This window comes from Nelumbo lutea, chromosome 4, assembly GCF_056320005.1.
Source record: "Nelumbo lutea isolate HS-2025 chromosome 4, American lotus-T2T, whole genome shotgun sequence".
Taxonomy (NCBI): domain Eukaryota; kingdom Viridiplantae; phylum Streptophyta; class Magnoliopsida; order Proteales; family Nelumbonaceae; genus Nelumbo; species Nelumbo lutea.
The window spans coordinates 3,141,621-3,163,082 of NC_142687.1; the positions used below are offsets into that span (position 1 = coordinate 3,141,621).

General features: G+C 36.4%; 1 protein-coding gene across 1 annotated transcript; it reads right to left on the minus strand.

Moving 5' to 3' along the window:
- Positions 1-3,346: 3,346 nt before the first annotated feature.
- Positions 3,347-19,912, minus strand: LOC148853401 (uncharacterized). The gene is made up of 14 exons (XM_088986713.1): positions 19,336-19,912; positions 19,133-19,229; positions 18,879-18,971; positions 17,317-17,414; positions 14,368-14,451; positions 14,094-14,227; positions 13,864-13,936; positions 13,720-13,765; positions 13,505-13,614; positions 13,289-13,396; positions 13,127-13,186; positions 9,517-9,578; positions 4,268-4,583; positions 3,347-3,702 (listed from the first exon to the last, which is right to left on the minus strand). Exons 1-14 carry the CDS (start codon positions 19,408-19,410, stop codon positions 3,487-3,489), a joined length of 1,572 nt encoding a protein of 523 aa, XP_088842839.1. The 5' UTR covers positions 19,411-19,912; the 3' UTR covers positions 3,347-3,486.
- Between the last annotated feature and the right edge of the window lie 1,550 nt (positions 19,913-21,462).

Here is a 21,462-nt window from a genome sequence, read left to right on the forward strand (position 1 = left end):
GAGTGACAATTTGGTCCCCGAACTTCAAAATGCGACAATTCAGTATCCAAATTTTCAAAATGTGACAATCAAGTGCCCAAACTTTCAAAATGTGACAATCTGGTATTTGCCATTAACCAGTATGTTAATCAGCTGCTAAATGACATTTGAAAAGTCAAAAATTCCCTAAGAATGCCATCTAATTCTCTTTATCAAATATCCAAACATTGGCAGTAAAATGAATAGCCCCAAATTTTAGATTCTTCTAAACAATCATCAACTTTTTTTTTAATAAAAGAGGCTAGGATTTGAGACTGTTCAGTTTTTTGTTAATGTTTGGACGGTTGATAAAGAGAATCATATGGCATTTGAAGAGCATTTTTTACTTTTCAAATGTCATTTAACGGCTGAATAATGGACCTGATTAACGACAGGTACTGGATTATCACATTTTGAAAGTTTGGGTATTGGATTGTTGCATTTTAAAGTTTGGGGACCATATTGTCACTCGAGCCAAAGTGCAAGGTACTGATCGGACTAGTTAACACTTGATTGATTCCAATTGATTGGTCAAACACTTTTTCGGATATCATAACTTTTCCATATCATCACGCAAACCCTGTGAACTATGATAGGTTTTGGGGCCAATAGTGATGGACCTGGACTTTCAAAGTCATCATGATTCTATTTAGGGTAAATTTCTGAAACCTCCCTTTAAGTTCTTGACCATTGTTAAAATATCTATTAAAGTTTAGTAATTGCAATTATATCCTTGAGCTTTCTTTTACGGTTGCAAGTGGACTCCTTTATAGAATCTTTCTAGATATTTTAAGTTTCTAAAATATCCATGCAGGTAATATTGAGTTTGGCTTCTATTGTAAAAAAATAAAAAAAAAATACAAACTCTATGAACAACAAAAACAAAGAGAATTTAGAGTTGTAGCTTTACCTTTGAGTGATTGATATGAAGGGCAATTTTAGAAAATAAATCAATTTGAGAAAAGCGATTGGAAGGATTTGGGGTAGTGGTTCATATGAAGAGAAAATGTAGAGAATAAACATTTTGATCAAAAGTAACCATATGAGTATTTTGGACATTTTTATGCCTCATGTTAGAGGATTCTAACAATGGGGGTCTATTTGCAACTGTGTCAAAAAAAATCAGGGGAGGTGATTGAAATTTCCAAACTTCAGGTAAGGTTTCAACAATGGTCCAAAACTTAAGCAATGTTTTAGCATTTTACCCTTATTATGATATCGCATCATTAATGGTGGTGGTGTTCAAAGCAAAAATCCTGCAAGTACTGTGCATTCTGCCCATATGAACATCAAAAGAGCACATTGGGAACAGACAAATACTCCCCATGAATATAAGATGCATGTATGGAAGATATTCTTGATGTATGGCTGGATTCCATATTCTCATTTCTGCAGCCATGTGCGTATAGTGAGATGAAATCTTCTTCCATTCAATATGCCCACGGGCTACTCCAATCCAATGGGCTCTAGATGATGGGCTATATTGGTGAGCTTACTTACATCCTCCATTCTCATTGGTTTTTTTTTAGGCTTCTTATTGGTTTCTATTGGTAAGAGTAGTATAAGATGCAAATACAAGTCTTAGATATATGTATATAACATTTTATAATTAGGGGTGTAAATGGTTCAAATTCGAATCGGATCAAGCAATATTTGAATTCAAATCCGAATAGAAAATTCGATTTGATACTCGACGGATATTGAAAATTAGTATTCAAATTCGAATCCGATTAAATATTTGAATATTCGATTCCATTCGAATTCAACTAATTAAATATTTTAGGCAAGGTGCAAAGTATTGACACAAGCCGATAGGGCGTATTGGCCTGCATCGGTACTTTTTTTAGGTTTTATTTATTTTTTACAAAACCAGTTCATAGGGGTCAGTTTGAGGCCTGACTACCCTGTGAACCAGTGTCTGACCTGACACAACCCCTGGAGGGGCGTATTGGGAAGCCATCCACATGATACGTATCGATCGATATGGGTCGATATGTATCGATACTTTGAACCTTGATTTTAGGTAATTAATAAATATATAAATTATGTAAGACATTTAAATATTTTATATATTATATATAAGAATTAAATAATCAGTCAAATTCTGATATTTATTGAATTGAATCAGGTCATATCCGAATTCAACCGATTATATATTTGAATTCGATTCAATTATGTCAAATCTCGAATTCAAAATCAGATTTTCGAATACCATTGACCAAGGTTCAAAGTATCAACACGTATTAACCCGTATCAGCCGATACGTATCGTTCTGAGACCCCTCCGATACGCCCCTACATTAGGTGTATCGGGAGTCTGACCGGTTCAAAGGGTGGAGGAGAACTAAACCGGCCCCCTGAACTGGTTGAAAAAAAAATGATGTTTATTTGTATCGATATTTCGAAACTTGCCGTGTGACACTTGACACCCCATTTGTAACGAAACTTGCCGTGTGACACTTGACACCCCATTTGTAACGAAACTTGTCGTTGACACGTGACACCCCATTTGTAATGTACATATTTGTATTTGCACTATTCTTACACAAAATATGATGTTTCTCATCTGGGTTAAGAGCTGCCAATCTAAAAAGTTGGTTTGGCGAGTAACTGAAAAATCGGCATCACGTGATACAAGAGAATTTAGTGCTTGAAGAAGCGTTCTTTTGCTCTCCGCCTTCCACTCATCTTATGACTAAAACCTTAAATAGAGAGGGGCGTCTCATGAATCGTACGATCATGGAGTTTGATTTAACCGGAAGCACTGCACTAGACGTTATCATATACTCAATGCTGTTTGTCCACTACCACAATTTTCCTTCCATCGCATTTGTAGTCGTCTGAAGACAAAAGAGCCTCTTACACTTGGCAGGCACAAGGCACAACCGCTCCTAGTCTTACCAGAATCAACACTCAACAATGATGGAAAAGCAACTTGAAGACTTCAAAAAGGTTGTCCGGAAACATTAATAAGCTAGTTAAATAAAGTAAGGTAATACTTTCCTGCTCCTTTCATTGATTATCATACCATGTTAGGCAGAAATAAAAGCTTCTGTGCTGTGTGGTTGTATTGTGTTATGTCTACAAGCTGATATATCCAGAATTTTATACCCGAACAAATGTGCTCATGAGTCTAAGAAGTCAGACCCATCAATCTTATAATTTGACATTTGTAGGGCTAACAAGTCGCAACTCAAAAGTGACGCCGGTGGTTTGGCCAAACTAGGTCAAGGGTCTAACCGTCCAAATAATTCAGTGCCAGTGGATACTGGGAGGTGCTTTCCTTAGGTGGCTATGCAATGATGCAAAGTTGCAAACCAAGATGGGAAAAAAAAAAAAACACTCCCGGCTGCTCAATGATTCTATTACTTCCTCAATATGACCTTATTTCTTTTGCTTTCTCTTGTACAACAATAAACCTTTTTTTTTCTTTCCTTGCTTTCTCTCAATTATAAAAGATTATAAATATTTATGTGTTATTTTGGTCTCCGTTAAGGTTTGGTGGGTAAACAGTATCAAAAACAACCCTTGCAAGCAAATGCCGAACTTCCTGCAGGCTTCCCAATGCTAGATGTTCATAATTGATCTTTCTCCCTCGCTTTGGTGCAAAACCCTTCTCCTTTCCCACTCTAATGCACTCAAAAATCCTGCACGCCTTCAGATACAACGCCAATGGGATAAAGACCTGAAAATCAAACTAATAGATTAAACCTGCCTATAAAACCAATATGAACGCAAAACATAAATGAGATTACATTTTTAACCGTCAGCATACAAACATGATTGCAATTATACATACTCGTAAGGTACCTACTATTAAAAGCTTAGTATTAACGTACAGCCAAAAGCATGGGACCTACATACTGAGTAATGCAGGGCCAGACATGATTTGGAAGATCTAAGACCATCCACAACTTGGTGTGCTTATATTTTTTGGCCAATGCTCCGAGTCAAAAACAATAAAAAACACCATGTCCAAAACAAAGTTTTAACAAAGGCTCAACAACTGCTGGAGGATGTATATATCCCCAACACGTCACTGATATTGTGATATCTATTAATGGTGAGAAATGGGATTCTATGACAAATTTGATAACAGGGTTGCTTTAATGCATGTGAGATCGCTTTATCAATAAGATTTATTTATGATGATTTTGGTTTTTCATTTTCTCTTTTTTCTCTTTTTTTTTTTTTTTTTGGGGGGGGGGGGATGCATACAAATTGTGGCAAATAGAGGTTTGGATGTTTACCAGATCTGAGTATGGTGCCTGAGGGTACTCTGCCATTGCTTGGGAGACAAATGACTCATCTGTCATCATACTCAATGCAGCTTTCACTGATGCTGCCAGGTCAACAACAGCATCCATCAATGCCTCGTCTGAAATCAATGTCTGAGGTTCTGATAATTCAAAGAAGCTTAGGTCGTGTGGTTGAGAGATCCTTCTTGCAATGTTTACTGCTTCTAAAAGATCTCCACCACTGTGGACAGCAAGGGCAAAGGTAGCAACAACCAAAGGATCCCTGGGTTGATCCACCAGTGTCTTATGGAATGCCAAGATCACAACCCTGCGAGTGTAACAACAGTAATCAGCATGTAGAAACCTCCTATGATGTATGAAAGAGTGATCAAGTTACTTGCTATGATATGATGAGCAACTGTGCTACCTAGGTCACTGTCTTGTCATTTATCTACATTCCTAACAAATTTGGTTCATGAAAAGAAATATCTAATGCTATGAAGGTACACATCATCCGCAAAATTTCTAGTTCATCCATAAACAGAAACTTATCATGGACTTAAAAAAGGCTAAACCCTAAAAGTTTACAACAGTATAACATTATGTAGTTTCATAATTAAAGGGAAACCCAGATTTTTTTATCAGTAAGTAATCAGAAGCTTTGGGCTAGCCCCTGCTACAATATAATGCTGGGAGACAACCCTCCAATACAATAATTCCTATTCTCCTTGTCTTGTAAGGCATCTACTATGAAATTAGCTGATTTTTGAACCCAGTTGAAATTATTGTCAACTTAGACTAGACTAGATGATTGAACCACTTGGTCTACGACTGGCTGGAGTTTTCAGTTTTTAGGAACCTTAGTTTTCATTTTTTTTCTCAAAACCTAGTAAACCCATGATTGGACCATACAATTTTTTTTGGATCAATAACAATAAGATTCATTAATTTAGAACAAGATTACAGAAGAGGGGAGCTAAAATGTCTTAACTCCCCAAAATGCCAACATACACCCAAAACAAGATTACAGAGAATTTGCACTTCTCTTTACCCATGTGCATTGAACTTCAATGTCCTTAGTCAGCTATTTAAATTTCCTCTTTTCATTGTTGTTGTTCCAAAGCCTAGAGTGGTCTTCTTTTAGCCAGCTCACTACAGTCTCGGAATCTCCTTCTATGATCGGTTTATTGATATTAAGATCTTTAGCCCTTTGTAACTCTTCCAGAGCTGCTAATATCTCAGCCAAGGATTTAAATATTGATACAATATGTCCAATACGGGGCGTATCGTATCGGTATCGGTTAGTAACGGTATGGGATACGCTACAAATACAAGCGTATCCCGTCAATCGTTTGTATCGAATGAATACGAATACGTATTGGCCTGTATTGCATTGTATCAGCCAATACACGCGATACGGGCCGATACACACAATACGCATTGCGTCCATTAGTAATCAGTCTCCGTAAAAACGCGAATGAGGTGAATCGAAGTCAAGTCACCTCACACACGTCTAGAAGTTGCTGCATTTCCAAACCAATAAGCCACACTTGATTTCGTGAAATAAATTAAAATAAAATAATTTTTATTAACTTTTTCCTGTTCACATGCGATTTAAATAAAAAAAAGCACATTTATCTTTAACAACTCTAACTAAAAATTAAAAAAATAGTATTTTATAAACTAATAGAATAAATAATGTATCAAATTCACATTTATATAAAAAAGATGATTTTATACAAATAGAATATTAATAAAAGAATAATTATTTTAATACTTAAAATTTATAAATTTGCACATGATATAAATCTTAAAATTTTTATATACATTTATTAGTTATTAATTAATATTTTAATTTACATTAATAAGTAATAACTACATATTTATTATTTACAAAAAATAAAAATATTATATACAAAATATTGAAGAATATAATATTAAATTGAATATTTCAAATCCAATAATCTACCTTTATTTCAAAAAATGATTTTTTATTTCATAAAATTTATTTAAATAAATATATTAATAATGGAATAATTATTTTAGTGGTTAAAAAACTATGAATTTGTATATGATATGCATCTCAAAAATTTTAACAAATTTGATATACTTTAAGTTAAGATGATATTTTTATAAATTATTAATTGATATTTTGATTTGCACTTGAAAATTTAGCATTTAGTTGACTTTTTCCTAATATTAAAAATTAAAATAGTAAAATAAAAAATAATTGGTATAATAATTAAAACATAATAGGTGCATATGTTTGGTGTCTTGGACTCTTGATTGATGCACTATAAATAAAATTATGCATCACGGTTCATTAATTGTAATATATTTCTTCATATATATCCTTAATATTTACACTTTTTATGTATTTATATACTATTGTGTGATAATTTTGATCTTAAATTTAGTGTTATTAATATATTTATGAAATTTGTATGTATTCCCCTAGCGTATTCATGCGTTTCCATCTTTTTCGTTCGTATCCATACGTTTCAAAAGCATATCCGTATCTGTATCCATATCCAAGTTGTCCGATACGATACCCGATACCGATACTGATACTTTAATCCTTGATCTCAGCTCACTACAGTCTCCTTCTGAGATACTTTGGTTACAGGACATATGCCATCTCTCCACAAGGACAACACCATCCATTGTCTCCATTGTCTCAGCAGTAGAAAGAATTACTTCATCTTCTCCAATCTCCAGCACTGCCTTTCTATTGTCAAAAGGCCTAAGGATTGGAAAGGCCTTCAAGTTTTTTTAACTATCACACCCAATATTATCCTCCAATCTTCATGTGGCTGTTAATATCAATCTTTATCCACAGACTCCATTCTTCACATCCAACAACAGCTTCTGGTTTCTGGTTAAACTTACTACCATTACTTGTGGAGCTATGCCTTCAGAGTCTCCTTTCATTAACGCTCTTGTTCAAACTCATGTTGTCCAAGCTTCTCTCATTGCAAGTGCCTTACCCTGTTATTAATCTACTTTGCTTTTTACCTTGATCCTCTTCCAGCTTAACTAAGATCTCCTGTAACTTACCTGAGAATAGCTTCCATCCTTTTATCTTCCCACCCTCCAGAACACAAAGCATCTGTTTCCTGTTATCCCCAAAGAATTCCGCCAAAGCAACAAACCATCCTTTTCCATTCCTCTTCATCTCTACTTCATACTTCTTAGTGAGTGTCCCCAACGAGCTTCTCCAGCCCGGTTTTTTGACAGAATTAATTGCCCCATCCATGAAACCTTTTGTCCATCTGATGGCTTCTCCAACTATGAATACCGTGGCTATTTTCTCTTCTTTGATCTTCACTGAATAACTTCCCTGTTTCCCCCTTCTTCAAACACAAATTTCTTAGCTTCAATCTCCATTTCACTTTTTACCAGAGAGAAGGTTGTTCCTCAATATATGAACATATTAAAATCAAAAGTTTGTGTAATGGCATGCACATTAATGCCTCTCTGCATCGAAGTAATTACAGGGAAGGCACAACTATTGGAAACAATAGTGTCATATTTACCCAAAAAAAATATAAAATATAGTTGTTTAATGATCTTGATCAAGATAGAGCACTAAGGCTCAAGAATATAAGAAATAATGATGATATGAATGACCAACTCTCTTCTGCAACCAAACACAGCAGGTTTGTCTCTCCAACACACAAACAGTGGCTTCTCATATTTTCATTCGGTATCTTTTTCTAGTCATCAATATTTTGATTGGTAACCATTCATATTCTTTTCTTTGGGCTGTCGTGCTTTCTCATGGTTGACTCCAGCAAAAAAGTGTAAGATCTTCCCTACAAGAGAAGCCCATAACCGAAAATCGATTGTAAACCATATCTCTGTGAATTTCCCCTTTTATCTGCCTAAGAATAAAATCTAGATAAATAAAGACAGTTTTATTATAATAAAGGGATTTACAGTTAACCAGGTTAGATTGTGACCAAACAACTGACCTGGGATCAAGTTCCTTTTAGAGTTGGCGAACAATCTGATTTTAACATTGGATGACAGTAGCCCAGTTCATGAGAAGTCCTGACTCTATTAGTAGTATCTTTTTTTTATCAGCACTCTGTTAGTAGTATCTTCACTATTGCATGTAGGAATGCTCTAAACTATTAAACACCATATAATTAATTTGACTTACAAAGTCTTATTATTGCAGACTTCTCTTAACATCATTTCACAGGATGTCTTCGTACTTTAACGCTGGTACCCTAATTTTCTCTGATTAAAACTCTCAACAAACAAAAGGAAGAAAGAACAAAAACACAAAATAAAAAGAGATAAACTGAAATCTAGGTCAATGAAACCTTATCTTTATAACATTTACATTCATATCTTGTCATTGCATTATTTTTCTCCCTCAAAAACAAACCACCCAAAGCTACTGATATAACCACTGAAAGTGAAACAAGTCAGATGATTAATAACTAGAAAAGGCACAATATAAAAAACACTTTTTTAAATCAATATAAGAAGATGATACCTTGGCTCATCCCAAAAAGGAGAGTCAAACAGTTTAATTGCCTGAACGTTCAAAAGGAAGGTGCAGTTCATGAATGTAGCCAATCTTAACAAGTTAAAATGGAAGAACACACCAGATGGAATAGCATATATAGTATGGCTATTTTCTGGTGAAGGGCCAATCCTAGGATGCAAACCTTGGGCTTGGGTACCAACCCAGGTCCAATCCAAGCTTAACCCAACACAACTCTTGCTAGGCTTCACTTTGAGTAGGGTCAAGTCAGGCCTGGGTAGGTTTTGCGGTTGAAAGAATTTGTGAATATATTTTTGTACAGCCATCTTTTTTTTTTCTTTTTTTTCTTTTTTTTTTTTTGGGGGGGGGGGGGGGGGATTGGGGTTATAGCCCAACTTAGGAGTAGCATGGATCAATGGATTGAAACTACATACAAAATTCATTAACAAATGTACATATTTTATATGCATATAAATGCATATAATTAGAAAAAGATATATAAATAAAATGCATATATGTATGTATTTGTTTGGAAAGACTTGGGTTGGGTCGGGTTTGGGCTACATGAGACCTCAATCCAAGCCCAACCCAAGTTTAGACAAGGGCTGACTTTTCTAACCCAGGCGGAGCCCACAGCATGAGGTTCAAAAATTCAGGCTCAACCTGTGCAGGCTCGGCTAGGGACCACTCAAGTAGTCAAGTTGCAACCCTACACTTGGTACACCACAAAAAATGTGCATTACATGGTTGGCAAAGTACTTACCATAAACTACTGTGGCATGGCCTGTCAGGTGCCAGAAGTCTATCCAAGTTGGAAAACAAAGACTGCAACAAAAATAATATAAAAATAAATACATAACAACATGATACATCAATGGCATGCTACACCTTGTATGGCAAACCAAAGTCATAAGGCCTTCAAAGTGGAATCCAGGAGACAACATTTTTACTTCACTAGTGCAATAATTTTGATGATAAAGCCAAAGGAAAAATCATTAAAAAATGTTACATCATTTTGATGATAAAACCAAGAAAAGAAAAATTGTTGATCAGCAAAAATCATTATGTTTCATTAGTGTGATTAAAGAAAATCATGGCATTACCGAAATGGTTTGCACAAGAGAGACAAGTATAAAGAAACAGCCCTAGCTGATCAACCTGACCTATGGATGAACAACATTTGGAAAACAAAAATCAAAATTATAATTTCAAAACTGGACCTTGGGTTCCCCAACCCATCCCATACTTGGGTACTCCCCACCCCTAAACTAGGTACAATTAGGTTATTAGCAACTGTAGTGATCAGTGTAAACAAGAATTTCATGTTAGATGCTAGAGCTATTACCTTTCTTGTCATATCAAATGTCTGAATAGCCACGGGCTATCAGTCCTTGAAGTAGAGCAAGAAGCTCAAGATCTATATATTACAACCTGGCAGTCACCTTCCATGAGCATATACATGACTTATATGCAACACTTTTTTTCCTTTTTTCTATTGGAAATGGTAACCTTCATTAGACTTTATAATTAATCATGTACACTGTCAACTATTCAGAATATGAGTGTTAACCCCAAACAACTTTAATTCTTTTTCATTTTTATTTCTTTTGAAGGGCTACACAACGGAGGGTAGCCCATCCCCCAACCCAGGTGCAAGTGGGATTCGATCCCAAGTCTCCACTACGATCAGCAGGAGACCTTACCAAACAGCTTTAATTCTTACAACACTGTTTTTCTTATTCAAGATACTATATTTTATTTCCTAATTGGATGGTTACAGCACTTAGTACATCCTATGTTAGCAAAATTAGAGGATCGTAACCATTATTTTCTGAATGAAAATTTTCAGTTGCTCAGCAATAGGCTTTGTGAAAAAAAATATATATATACAGATGAATACAGCAGGTATTGGAGGTGAGACATGATCCAAGATTTGGAGTCCAAACACCCTCTCTCATGGGCAAAAATGAAGGTTTAAAAAATGAGCGAGTTTAAAATGAAGAAATTAAGTTTGAATGGTTCAAACGATTTCAGGTATAAGCATGCAAGAGATTCATGATTGACCGGATCATTAAGGATATTGAAAAGAAAGTGTAATTCAATTATTTATCAAAAAAATGAAAGAAAGTGTAATTCAATTAGATGGATATAGCTTGGGGAACAAACTTCCCTCTCAAGGGCCAATATATTCTTGATAGACAGCTCCCTCTGAAAATAACAAAAAAGATAAGGATAAAAAGGATTTAGTTGAGCTATGATGGATTACCGTAAGATGCTTTTGTTTCAAGTTTCTTTTCCTGGAGGGGGTGGGGGTTGTCATAAAGGAGCACTTTGGGATCCCGTTGCTTGGTTGTACTTTTCATGCCAAGTCGATTCCTATTTAAAATTCTTGAGTCTTAAACTATCTAAAAGGGGCTTGAGACAGACAAAGATAAACACATAATTCATCTTGTTGTCTTTTTTGGACTTTGTTAAAAGCTAGTGGATTTACCAAGAAACCAAAGCTTTTCTGGAGGAATTGAATTTGGCCTTATATGACTATGTTGACATTTTCCAAATGAAAAGGAGAATAGAGCTACAGCCCCTGTGAATGGATCATCACTAGATTTTTATCTCTTAAAATGTTTTTTTTTTGAGAAAAAGAGTAACTTTATTAAAGTGAAAAAAAAAAAGTACACGAGATGATGTACAGAAGGCTAGTCTCACACAGGTTACAAAGGCATTATACTATCACTATAAAAGTTTTTCCCTGTGAGCACCAGATTTGGCTAAATTATCTGCTACAGAGTTTAGAGTCCTGGGAATCCAGATTAAAAGCTGCATTCAAGAAGTATAACAGATCTCTAGCCTTGTCTAGGTAGTGAGCCAGTCTCCAAGGTCCTCCTTCCTTCTCCCTAAGCCACTTTATTGTGTTGCTAGAGTCACCATTGACCACCAGGTTGGTCAGGCCTGGCCTTCTTGTGATATGGAGGCCATTTAGTGCTGCTGGGACTTCAGCCGTTGTAGAGTGTGCAGTCCCTATTGGTCCACTAAAGAACCACAAAGGACTACCATCCCTCCTCTTAAAATGTCCAAAATAGTGCCTTGTGTGGATAAGTATATTAGTTTATTTTATGAGTTTTAATGCAAATAGACCTAAAACATGGAATCTGCAAAATGGTGAATCCAACATCCAGAATCTTGTGTCAGATTGATGCAAGTACTTATAAGAAGATTTTAAGCAAATCTCAAAGAAAGAAACTGAAGAAAAGGGTCAAATAGTAGACCTGCAGAATGCATCGTCAACTGAAAAAGAAGTGACTTTGACCAGTCAAACACTCAAACCTTGTTTTATTTGGCTTAAATTTGATGGCATTAAAGTATTCAATAGTACTCTAATATTTAGAATTTCAGTTTAATCCAACATGTTGGTTGATTTTGGGGGTCTGCAAGTCAAAGGTCAAAGTCCTAGTCAACAAGTTGACCAGCATTTATAGTAATTCCCATCATTGATATTTACAGTAATTGATGTCGTTACCATTTATAGTAAAAGACACCTTACTATTTTTAGTAATTTCTGGTTTCTTATATTTTGTAGGAATAGAGAGCTTTGGAGTCCCAGTTTGAAAGGGAAGTTTCTATTTTCTATTTTTCTTGTTTGAAGTTTGAGTACAAGTAGGGGTTAGAGTCCAAATATGAGTTGGAACTGCAAATTTGCATCTATAAAAGAGTGTCCACACACCTTGTAGAGAACAATCCATTCTATTCAATTGTTACATTTCTCTTGAGGGCTGAATAAGGAATTCTTTTTCTGTTTCTACCATAGCTGGCAACTATAGTAAGCTTATTCTTGCTTACTCTTTTATTTTCTTTTCTTTGTTTGCTTGTTAACACTTGTGGCTGAAGCTCTATTGTTACACATGGAAATTCTGTGCTTCAATAACCTCATCTTCCACTTTCAATTATCAAACAAGGGTCCTCTTGTGGCTGAAGCACTTGCTAAACAAAGGTCCTCTAGGGAAGTGTTATTTTGGGCAGCATGTAATTTTCATTCTTGTTTTCCTGTAATGTTTAGGAGAGGCTGCACCTTGCACCCCTCCAAGGGATGCTTCTAACAGTTTATTCTCTTTGATTAATGAAATTATCTTTCAATTAAAAAGAAAACCATATTCCACTTTTGGTAAACAAAAATGACTCAAAAGGACTTAATAGGCATTGCAACAGTCTATTCCGCTACTGGACACTGAATCATGAGATGCATTTAGGGGCACAAATTGACCCAGACCCTTGGGCCAAGATGCAAGCAAGAATTGTGGGATACGAAACTTACAGGCAAGTAACTATCATAAAACAAAATGCAACAAGAAGATTTGAAACAGTAAGTTTGCACTTACAAGAAGCATGTTAGTTCGTTTATCACGTCTCCGAAAACCTTGGGAAACAAAATATGCTGCCTGCATGGTGCAGCCATATTACATGATTCACAAAAAAGAATGGTAGCAAAAAGCTAAATAATCCAACATAGAGACTGATTAAGAGGATGGAAATATCTCTACTTGAATAGGTAGCAGTATCTCTAGGAGCCCAAATTTCCACAGTAACCTAAAAGAAGCTTCTGCGGATCCAAATGCCAGCATATAATTCATTTCCATGAGGATCCTTCCCTAAAGCAAATGAAACCGACAGAAGTCAAGGCCAGATGTAAATTTAATGGAACTCAAGACTCAGGTGCACAGTTAAACTGAAAGAATAAGAACTGGAACCATGAATACCTTGTCCAGTTTCAGCACTGAAGAAGACAAATCTTTCACAGAATGTGCTGTCTCCCTTGTAAAACGGAATCCTAGACGAGCTGCAATTCTGACAGCACGTAGGATGCGAGCTGTGGAATTAGTATTTATTGGGGGTTAGATGCCACTCTTTTGGCAAGTTGTAGACAATGCAGACACAATAAGCCAGCTGCATGAAATAACAGAGGAGGACTTACCACAATCCTCCTGGAAAGAGGAAGTAGCAGGAATTATGGTCCGAACCTGTTGACAAAACACAGAAAAGATGAACAAGAATTTGATGCACAAAGGCTTAACCACTTTCAATGGAATTGAAATTGTAAAAAGGGTTACATGCACACTTTAGCTTTTTTTAAGTCTTCCATGCCTCCCATGTAGTCATACACTATATTTGCGTAAGGATCAAACATCAACCTGTTAAGACAAGGTAGAATTTAAGGTTACACTAAAAAATACATCTACATTTACAATGAAACAAGAATTTCTTATTTAAAATGAATGATGGGATTGTGAGGGGTAAATTATAGTTAAAATAAATTATGGCTCCATGCCCAAGTTATGAATCAGTAACCCGTTAATTGTGAAGTCCCGCTGCAAACAATTTCTCCAACGAACAAAGTCATGCTCATCACAGCCAGGAGGTCTTTTGAAGAAATAACTGAAGTCCCTATTACACTTTCTTCCAGATGTGCTAAAACTTGATACCTATTCCAGGTGAGAATCCCAGTTATAATCTTTAAAACCTAAATATTAATATTGAGACAACCATTACATTTTCTGGGGGTCAATTCTCTATCAAGAAAAAAAAATAGCAAGAATCTGTAAATTGAACAAAGACAACAAACCTCCACAATGGTATCATCAATGTGAACATGACAAATGGGGAACCGTCTCCCAACTATTTCACATCGTGAAAATGTTCTCATTACCTGCAAGAATTATCAAAAGTTACTCCTGGTTGGTTAAAATTCATGAAGAAATACAAGGTCCTCCTATAGAGCTTAAAGTTCACCATAAATAAGCTTCTTTTCTCCCCTTATTTGGATTGGTAAATAGATAAAAGATATATTAAAAGTGATAAAGGTATACGAGATTTATACTGAACAAACTGCTGTTACGATCCATTTGTCCCATGTTAGTAGTATGGGATGCTAATGTGAGGTATCCCACATCGGTAGAATATGATGCTGTTATGGGGTATATATGTGCTTGGGTTCCCTCCCTCTAATAGCTAGCTTTTAGGGGTGAGTTCTCCTAAGGCACATAACAAATGGAATCAGAGCCCACACTATGCCTTGTAGTTGCAATCGTGCGGCGCAGGTGGTGACGTCGATATTGCAGTGTTCGACCGGGACTAGGTGGACTAGTGCAAAGCCAGTCTGCATGGGTGCTGGGACTGCAAAAGCGTGGTGGGATGTTACGATCCATTTGTCCCATGTTAGTAGTATGGGATGCTAATGTGAGGTATCCCACATCGGTAGAATATGATGCTGTTATGGGGTATATATGTGCTTGGGTTCCCTCCCTCTAATAGCTAGCTTTTAGGGGTGAGTTCTCCTAAGGCACATAACAACTGCTAAGGAAAAGGAAAAACAGAAAAAGAAATAAAGGTGGCAGGTGAGAACACCTTCCCTATGTCCTACCCAACCTGGCCCCCAAGCTTGGGCCCCCTTCCGCATATTCTATTAACTAGTTTAACTCCTTCCTTGGCTAGGGAGTCAGGCCTCTTATTTGCAGATATTGGCATCCATCTGAACAATCAGTTCAAACAAGTTGGCTAGCTTTTGATTCTCTAATCATAAAATTCCAATATACATTGAAGCAATTTTCTACCTTTTTTTTGATGAATAATAATAAGTTTATTGATTCATAAGCAAATTAGAGTGAGTTCATACATCATCCCAACGAGAGGCGCGAGCTGCAGCCCCTTCTTGAAACTTACAAGTAAACTAGGAAAGAAAAACAAGAATCACAACTAAGCCCAAAATAATTCTTCCCTATTTACCCCTTGCTTAGCTAACACATCTGACAAGGTATTTGCTGATCTCCCCACCCACGGTACAGTGACCAACATATTCCTTGTCAACCAACTAAATTTCTTCATTTCATTCTTGTATCGCCATATAGCCTCTTCAGAATTTTTCAACCAACCCACCACCACTTTGGGATCCCCCTCTATTATTAGGTGTTGTACCCCCAGCTGGTTTGCAAATTGGACCCCTTGTACAGCAGCTAAAAGTTCTGCCCTGATGGAATTCCCAATTCACAAAGGACCTGAGTAGAGCAACAAAATCTCTCCCTTCTCATTTCTCAAAGCACCCCCCACTCCGGATAATCATGGATTACCCATGCTGCTTCCATCAAAGTTCAACTTAATTGAGCCTTCGGGTGGAGGAGACCAGCTTGTAATTGATTTGGCCTTTAAAGATGAACACCTTGCTACTACTGACCAATTTCTCCAAATGTCATTAAAGGAGAATTGATGAAAGATTTCCAAGGTCTTCAGCCAATGTATTGTCCTGTTTAACACATAGTCTTTCAAATCTTGGCTGTTCCTTTCCTTATCTTGAAATATTCTGAGATTCATTTCTTCCCAAAGAGTCCAAGTCAAGGCAGCACGAGCACATCTCCACATAACTCTCCCTATTTCTGTAGGCCAATAAAAGGTAGAATGGTTGAAGAGCATGTGAACTTCTGCTGGTAGACTCCAACTACCCCCAAACAACGAAAGTAGCCAAGCCCAAAGGTCTGCAGAAAAGGGACAATATACTAATAGATGGTAACAGTCCTCACCGTGAGCTCTACAGAGGATACACCAATTAGGAGAAATACAAAGAAAATGTCTTCTCTTTTGTAGGTTGTCTAAAGTGTTTACTTTCCCAAGGAAAACTTCCCAACAAAAAGCCATAATTTTTGGGGGAACTGGCCTACACCAAATTTCTTTTGACGGAAAGGGTTGGTGAGTAAGAAGTTGAGAGATGGACTTGAAAAAAGAAGCACAAGTGAAGGTTCCATTGGGTCTAGGAGTCCAAACCCTCTTATCTGACTTGGAGGGATCCAAACAAAACTGATTACGACACCCAAGCAACAAATAAAGAGACTCAATTTCAGCATCCCTAAGTCCTCTACGAAACCCAAAATCCCAAGTAGGATCTAAGGTGTTCCCAAAGGTGAGACAAATTTTGAGACCACCTCTTTTTTGTACAAAGAAATAGAAAAAAATGAAGGGAACAAAACCTTTAACGGTGAGTCTCCTACCCAAATATCCTCCCAAAAAAGGATAGAGTTGCCAGAACAAACTTCATACCTGATAAAATTGAGGAATTGAGGAAGGGTGTTGTGTGAAGCAATTTTCTACCTTGGCCCTCAATCAAAACTCATGGTTTATCTTTGCTTTCTAGAAAATCAACTAATTCTACCAAGAACTGGTCCTCAGCTAACCAAATCCAAGTTCAGAAAGTAAAAGGTTTTCCTGTAAATTTTGAATGTACATTTTATTTTTTTCAAGCATTTTGTTAAAACTTCAAATTCAGAAAAACAAATTCTATCATATTATGAATCCTAGGAACTGAGGGAAAAATGATGAAAATACCAATAAAGTATCGTGGTTGTGCATCTTCAAATACGAATGGTTTGCAGAGCCTTGTGAAATAGAGATATTATCCAAAATTTCAATACAGTTACAGTTTGATTATTGATCACAACATAAATCTATTCTAACTATCAAGCTAACTGCTTTATAATGTTGTAGTTATCTAAAAAGTGAACATAAAAATAGGTAAAAAAGAGCAAACCTCTCTAAGTTCAGCTGAAGTTATAATGTCAAAGTCCTTAGGAGTCCGCTGCAGAATGAGATCCCTCACACAGCCACCAACAAGGTAGACTTCATATCCTACATGATGAAGAATTCAAATATGTTAAAGAGACACAAAAGAACATAGTGAGGAGATGAAAGAGAAGGAAATGTTGAGGTGTGTTTGGATCCAGGTGGAAATAGAAATTTAAGTTTAAGTGGGGAGTCAATTCCACTACACATGTTTCTGTTTTCGCTCTTTGGTTCTAATTTCTTAAGAGAGTGAAATTCAGGAACTAGAGGAATTTTCTGATGTAAAGTAACTTTTAAGCCCTCAATTCCACATTTTTGAGAAATTTGAAAGTCCATGGGGGAGGCATCAGAATCCATAGAGAATTGAAATGAGAGAAGAACCCAATGCTATTTCTATTTCCATAATTTAAATATCTGTAGATGCTCTATAATAAGGGCCATTGGTTTGTGCAATGATAAAATCTCAGGCTGACAAGCATGAGAACATGGGTTTAAGTCTAAAAGTGACAATTTTGTGCAAAAGACTAGGGAGGCCAGCTATGCACCCAGTGCACCCTCTGAACACCAGCATTTGGATAAGAGTCTTTGGGATGCTCTCCATTCAACAAATAAAGGAACTATAGGTGATTATAATAATTATTTAAACAAAGCTGTAAGGCAGCAAGAGAAGACCACAGTGCATTGGCACTCAGACAGCACTTAATGACAACCCAGAAGTGTTACCTTGGCATGTGGAATGGACGCAAGTACTCAAGTGTCCATATGTGTCCAGGACATCACATCAACCTCCAAAGATCACAGTAGAGAGACATGGCATTGGTACTATATAGATATTTAGCAACTGAAGTTTAAAATACTGTATGAATGAGAAAATTAATAAAAAAACTATCAATAAGCAAGATCAAATTTTTATTATTTATAGGATGTGCCCTTTCTCATGAAAGGGCTAAGTAGTAAGTACCATGCTTTTCTGATGACTTCAGCTAGGTGCATCATTTAGATGTCACGGGGAGTTTCTTGCAAATTGCCAAGCTTTGCATGGCTAGACCCACTACTGTTGAGCTATATTAGTAACGCTGACCCAAAGAAGCTGAGTCATTCCATTCTTACACAATTCATTTCAATTGCACTAGGTTAAAAGGAAAAAATATATATATATACTGCTAGATACGTTCAATATTCAAGTTCAAAACAAGGTTGGGATGAAATGGCAAAGCGGCAGGTAAAGATTATTTGTGCAGCACCCTTTTCTCTCTACGCTGAGGCGTGCTACACCTATCCCCCTAGTAAGTGCCTAATGGCCCAGGCAACACTTTAACAACCATGAGTTTAGGAGATTCCTTAAACTCTTTGTTACCAGCATCACGTTTTAGATTGTAAAGTCAATTGGCAGGAAGCAGGGCACCAGTTGTTTGATTTCATTTTCAAACATTTTTGAGATGCGGACCGTTTTTTTAGGGTAAATTGTGAAATTTTAGTCAGTATAGACAACCATTACAATAAAACTGTTGTGAGGAGAACGTTATGTACCTTTTCTTCTTAGGCCATTTAGAACCACTCTCGTCGGCTTTGCAATCATTGACGTGGTGATTCCGAGATCTTTAGAATTCAACGCCTTCCAACCTGGACCATTAGCATTATTGTTTTATTTGTTTACTACACCGGCGCAAAAGTTACAGGCTTATAAAAAATGAGAATTAAAATAAGCAAAATACACCCTAAACTCCTAAGAACGCTTTCACCCAGAAAATCCCAGTTAATTATAAAGTAGAGAACTTGCTCACCTATTTCATGAAAACTGATAAGCTCATGATTTTCGCCCTTGACGTGTTCCTTGGGTTGGGAGAGAGTCTCAACCGCTGCAACAGAGCTGCGTCGAACCTGTGAAAAGAAGAGCACTACTAGTCAAAAATCAAAACAAAGAGCTAGCTCAAATCCAGCACTAAAGATGACTCAGGTTAGCTATAGTTTCCGATAAAAAGATAACCTTGCGAAAGCAGCAAATCAAAGGACGAAAAGGCAAATAACTTCTGCACGCAAATCCAAGGCCTGCGATTGCCATTTACAGTGGGAAGCTTCACCATGTCACGAGAAAAAAAGTGGAAGTGACATAAACCCTATTCAGTACGCCGGTCTGAATACGTTTTGAAATGTGACGGTGGAATGTTTGATTCATTGGCCTAGAGATGGCAGCATCGGTTGCTGTAGTTTTGTAGAAGCTGTGACCAAACCCAAACGCCAAACTCTCTGACTCTGAGGATTTTTATTTGGCAAGAGTCTAGAATCTATAGTATCTCAAGTCTCAACTATCACTCTTATCGGGATGAACTGATGAGGCACACCGCACACCGTAACCATCATGGACCAAGGTTTGTAAGTAGGGCTGCAACTTGGTCGGGTTGGACCGGGATTAGGTCAACCCAGGCCCAACGCTAAATGTGAAATTAGGGCCCCGACTAGAGCCCGATCTCGTATGCCGGAGCCCAGCCCGCCGTAAACCCATACACTTTCAGGTCCGTGTCGGCCGGGCTTGAGCTATTTACTTTTTGTCATAAGAAAGAAAATTAACTTCGCTTGAATTATTCAATGCTTGTTTTATATAAATATAGATAGACAAGATGTAAAGGTTCAGATCTAGTATGTTGTTTATATATGATCTAGGCCAGGTTTATACGATCATCCAACCATTCAAGTTGAACCTTAGATAAGGTAGGGTTAGGCTATCAATGCCTTCACCTATGGGTGTCAATTGGATTGGATTTGGTCCAATCCGATCCAGTCCGATGTGAGTTCATTATAAATGGATCAGGTCTAATCCAATCTAATAAATATTTTAAATCATTTTGGACCCGTCTAATTCAATGTTTAGACTATTTAGTTTATTCAAATTTGTTTTGATTTAGATTGGTTTCAACTCAAATCCGGTTTATCGATACCTATACTCTTATCTTATATCAATGGACCAGATATTGGCTTAATCATTTAATCCAACCCAATCCAATATAAGTTTATTATGAACAGACCAGGTCCAATCCAATGTCTTGTTGGTCCATCCAATCCGTCCAAATTGATTTGAGACTATACGAGGTCCAATCCAAAAACGGTACATTGACACCTTTACCTTCACCTGAGCCTGACCCAAGATTTTGTTATTTAGACAAAAACACTTGTCTAAATAAGTGTAGTTACTAATGTTATTTTGTTTATCGTGTAAATGTATATAATGACATAATGACAGTTCTGTCTATAAAAGTATTATTATTTATGTGCAATAACCTCAACAAACATTCATAATTCAAAAAAAAAAACAAAAAAAAAGTTTCTGACAATTCAAATTTTATAACTATTTTCTTGGAATTCTTTGCTTTTGAGAAATCAAAATTCAGATTTATTCAACAACACATAAATGCTCAGTTTAGAAAGAGTGCAAATACAAATACAATCAAGGTTTTGCACTCTACATATTTGTATTTGTACTCCTTCCAAGCCGAGTCCTATGTAGAGTGTAAATCCTTGTATTTTATATATATTTGTATTTGTATTCCTTTCAAACTGAGCTTTATGTACATATTTGTATTATTAAGCTCGGCTCAGAAGGGATACAAATACAAATATGTAAAGTACAAAGCATTGTATTTTGTATTGATTTGTATTTATACTATTCCCTTCCCAAACTGAGCCTAAGGGTGTGTTTGGTTGCAATGCAGACACAAATATGTACACTCCATATTTACCCTTTTTTCGGTTCATGAATGCAAACACTATTCAGATTTTAAACTGTTTCTGCACCCATCTTGTTTATTTGAAATCGGTGCTAATATGGGCCCCATCATTAAATTCTCCAACTACCTTATGCTCCAATGCCTTGACTTTAGTTAAAAAGTTGATTATCAAAAGAATACAAAATTGTATTAAAAAAATAGGTACAATAATGCTTTCTTTTAAGAGTAAAAAAATGTCATAAAATACCATGGTTTTGAAAATCGGACCGGACTGGAAAAATGGGAGCCGGTCAAGTGACTGGTTCCGTTTTCCTAAAAAATCGAATTTCCCCCAAAACCGTTAATTTTGGTTAGCGAACCATTGAACCGGGCGATTAACCGTTCAAACGGGT

What these genes read in the sequence shown, in the direction of transcription:
- LOC148853401 (XM_088986713.1), bottom strand. Translation starts at nt 19,410, where the DNA reads ATGGCAATCGCAGGCCTTGGATTTGCGTGCAGAAGTTATTTGCCTTTT. An exon ending in CTTCAGCTGAACTTAGAGAG is followed by an intron (nt 14,452 to 17,316) that starts GTTTGCTCTTTT and finishes TAATTCTTGCAG; the next exon opens with GTAATGAGAACATTTTCACG. An exon ending in CAGTGCTGAAACTGGACAAG is followed by an intron (nt 13,397 to 13,504) that starts GTATTCATGGTT and finishes CATTTGCTTTAG; the next exon opens with GGAAGGATCCTCATGGAAAT.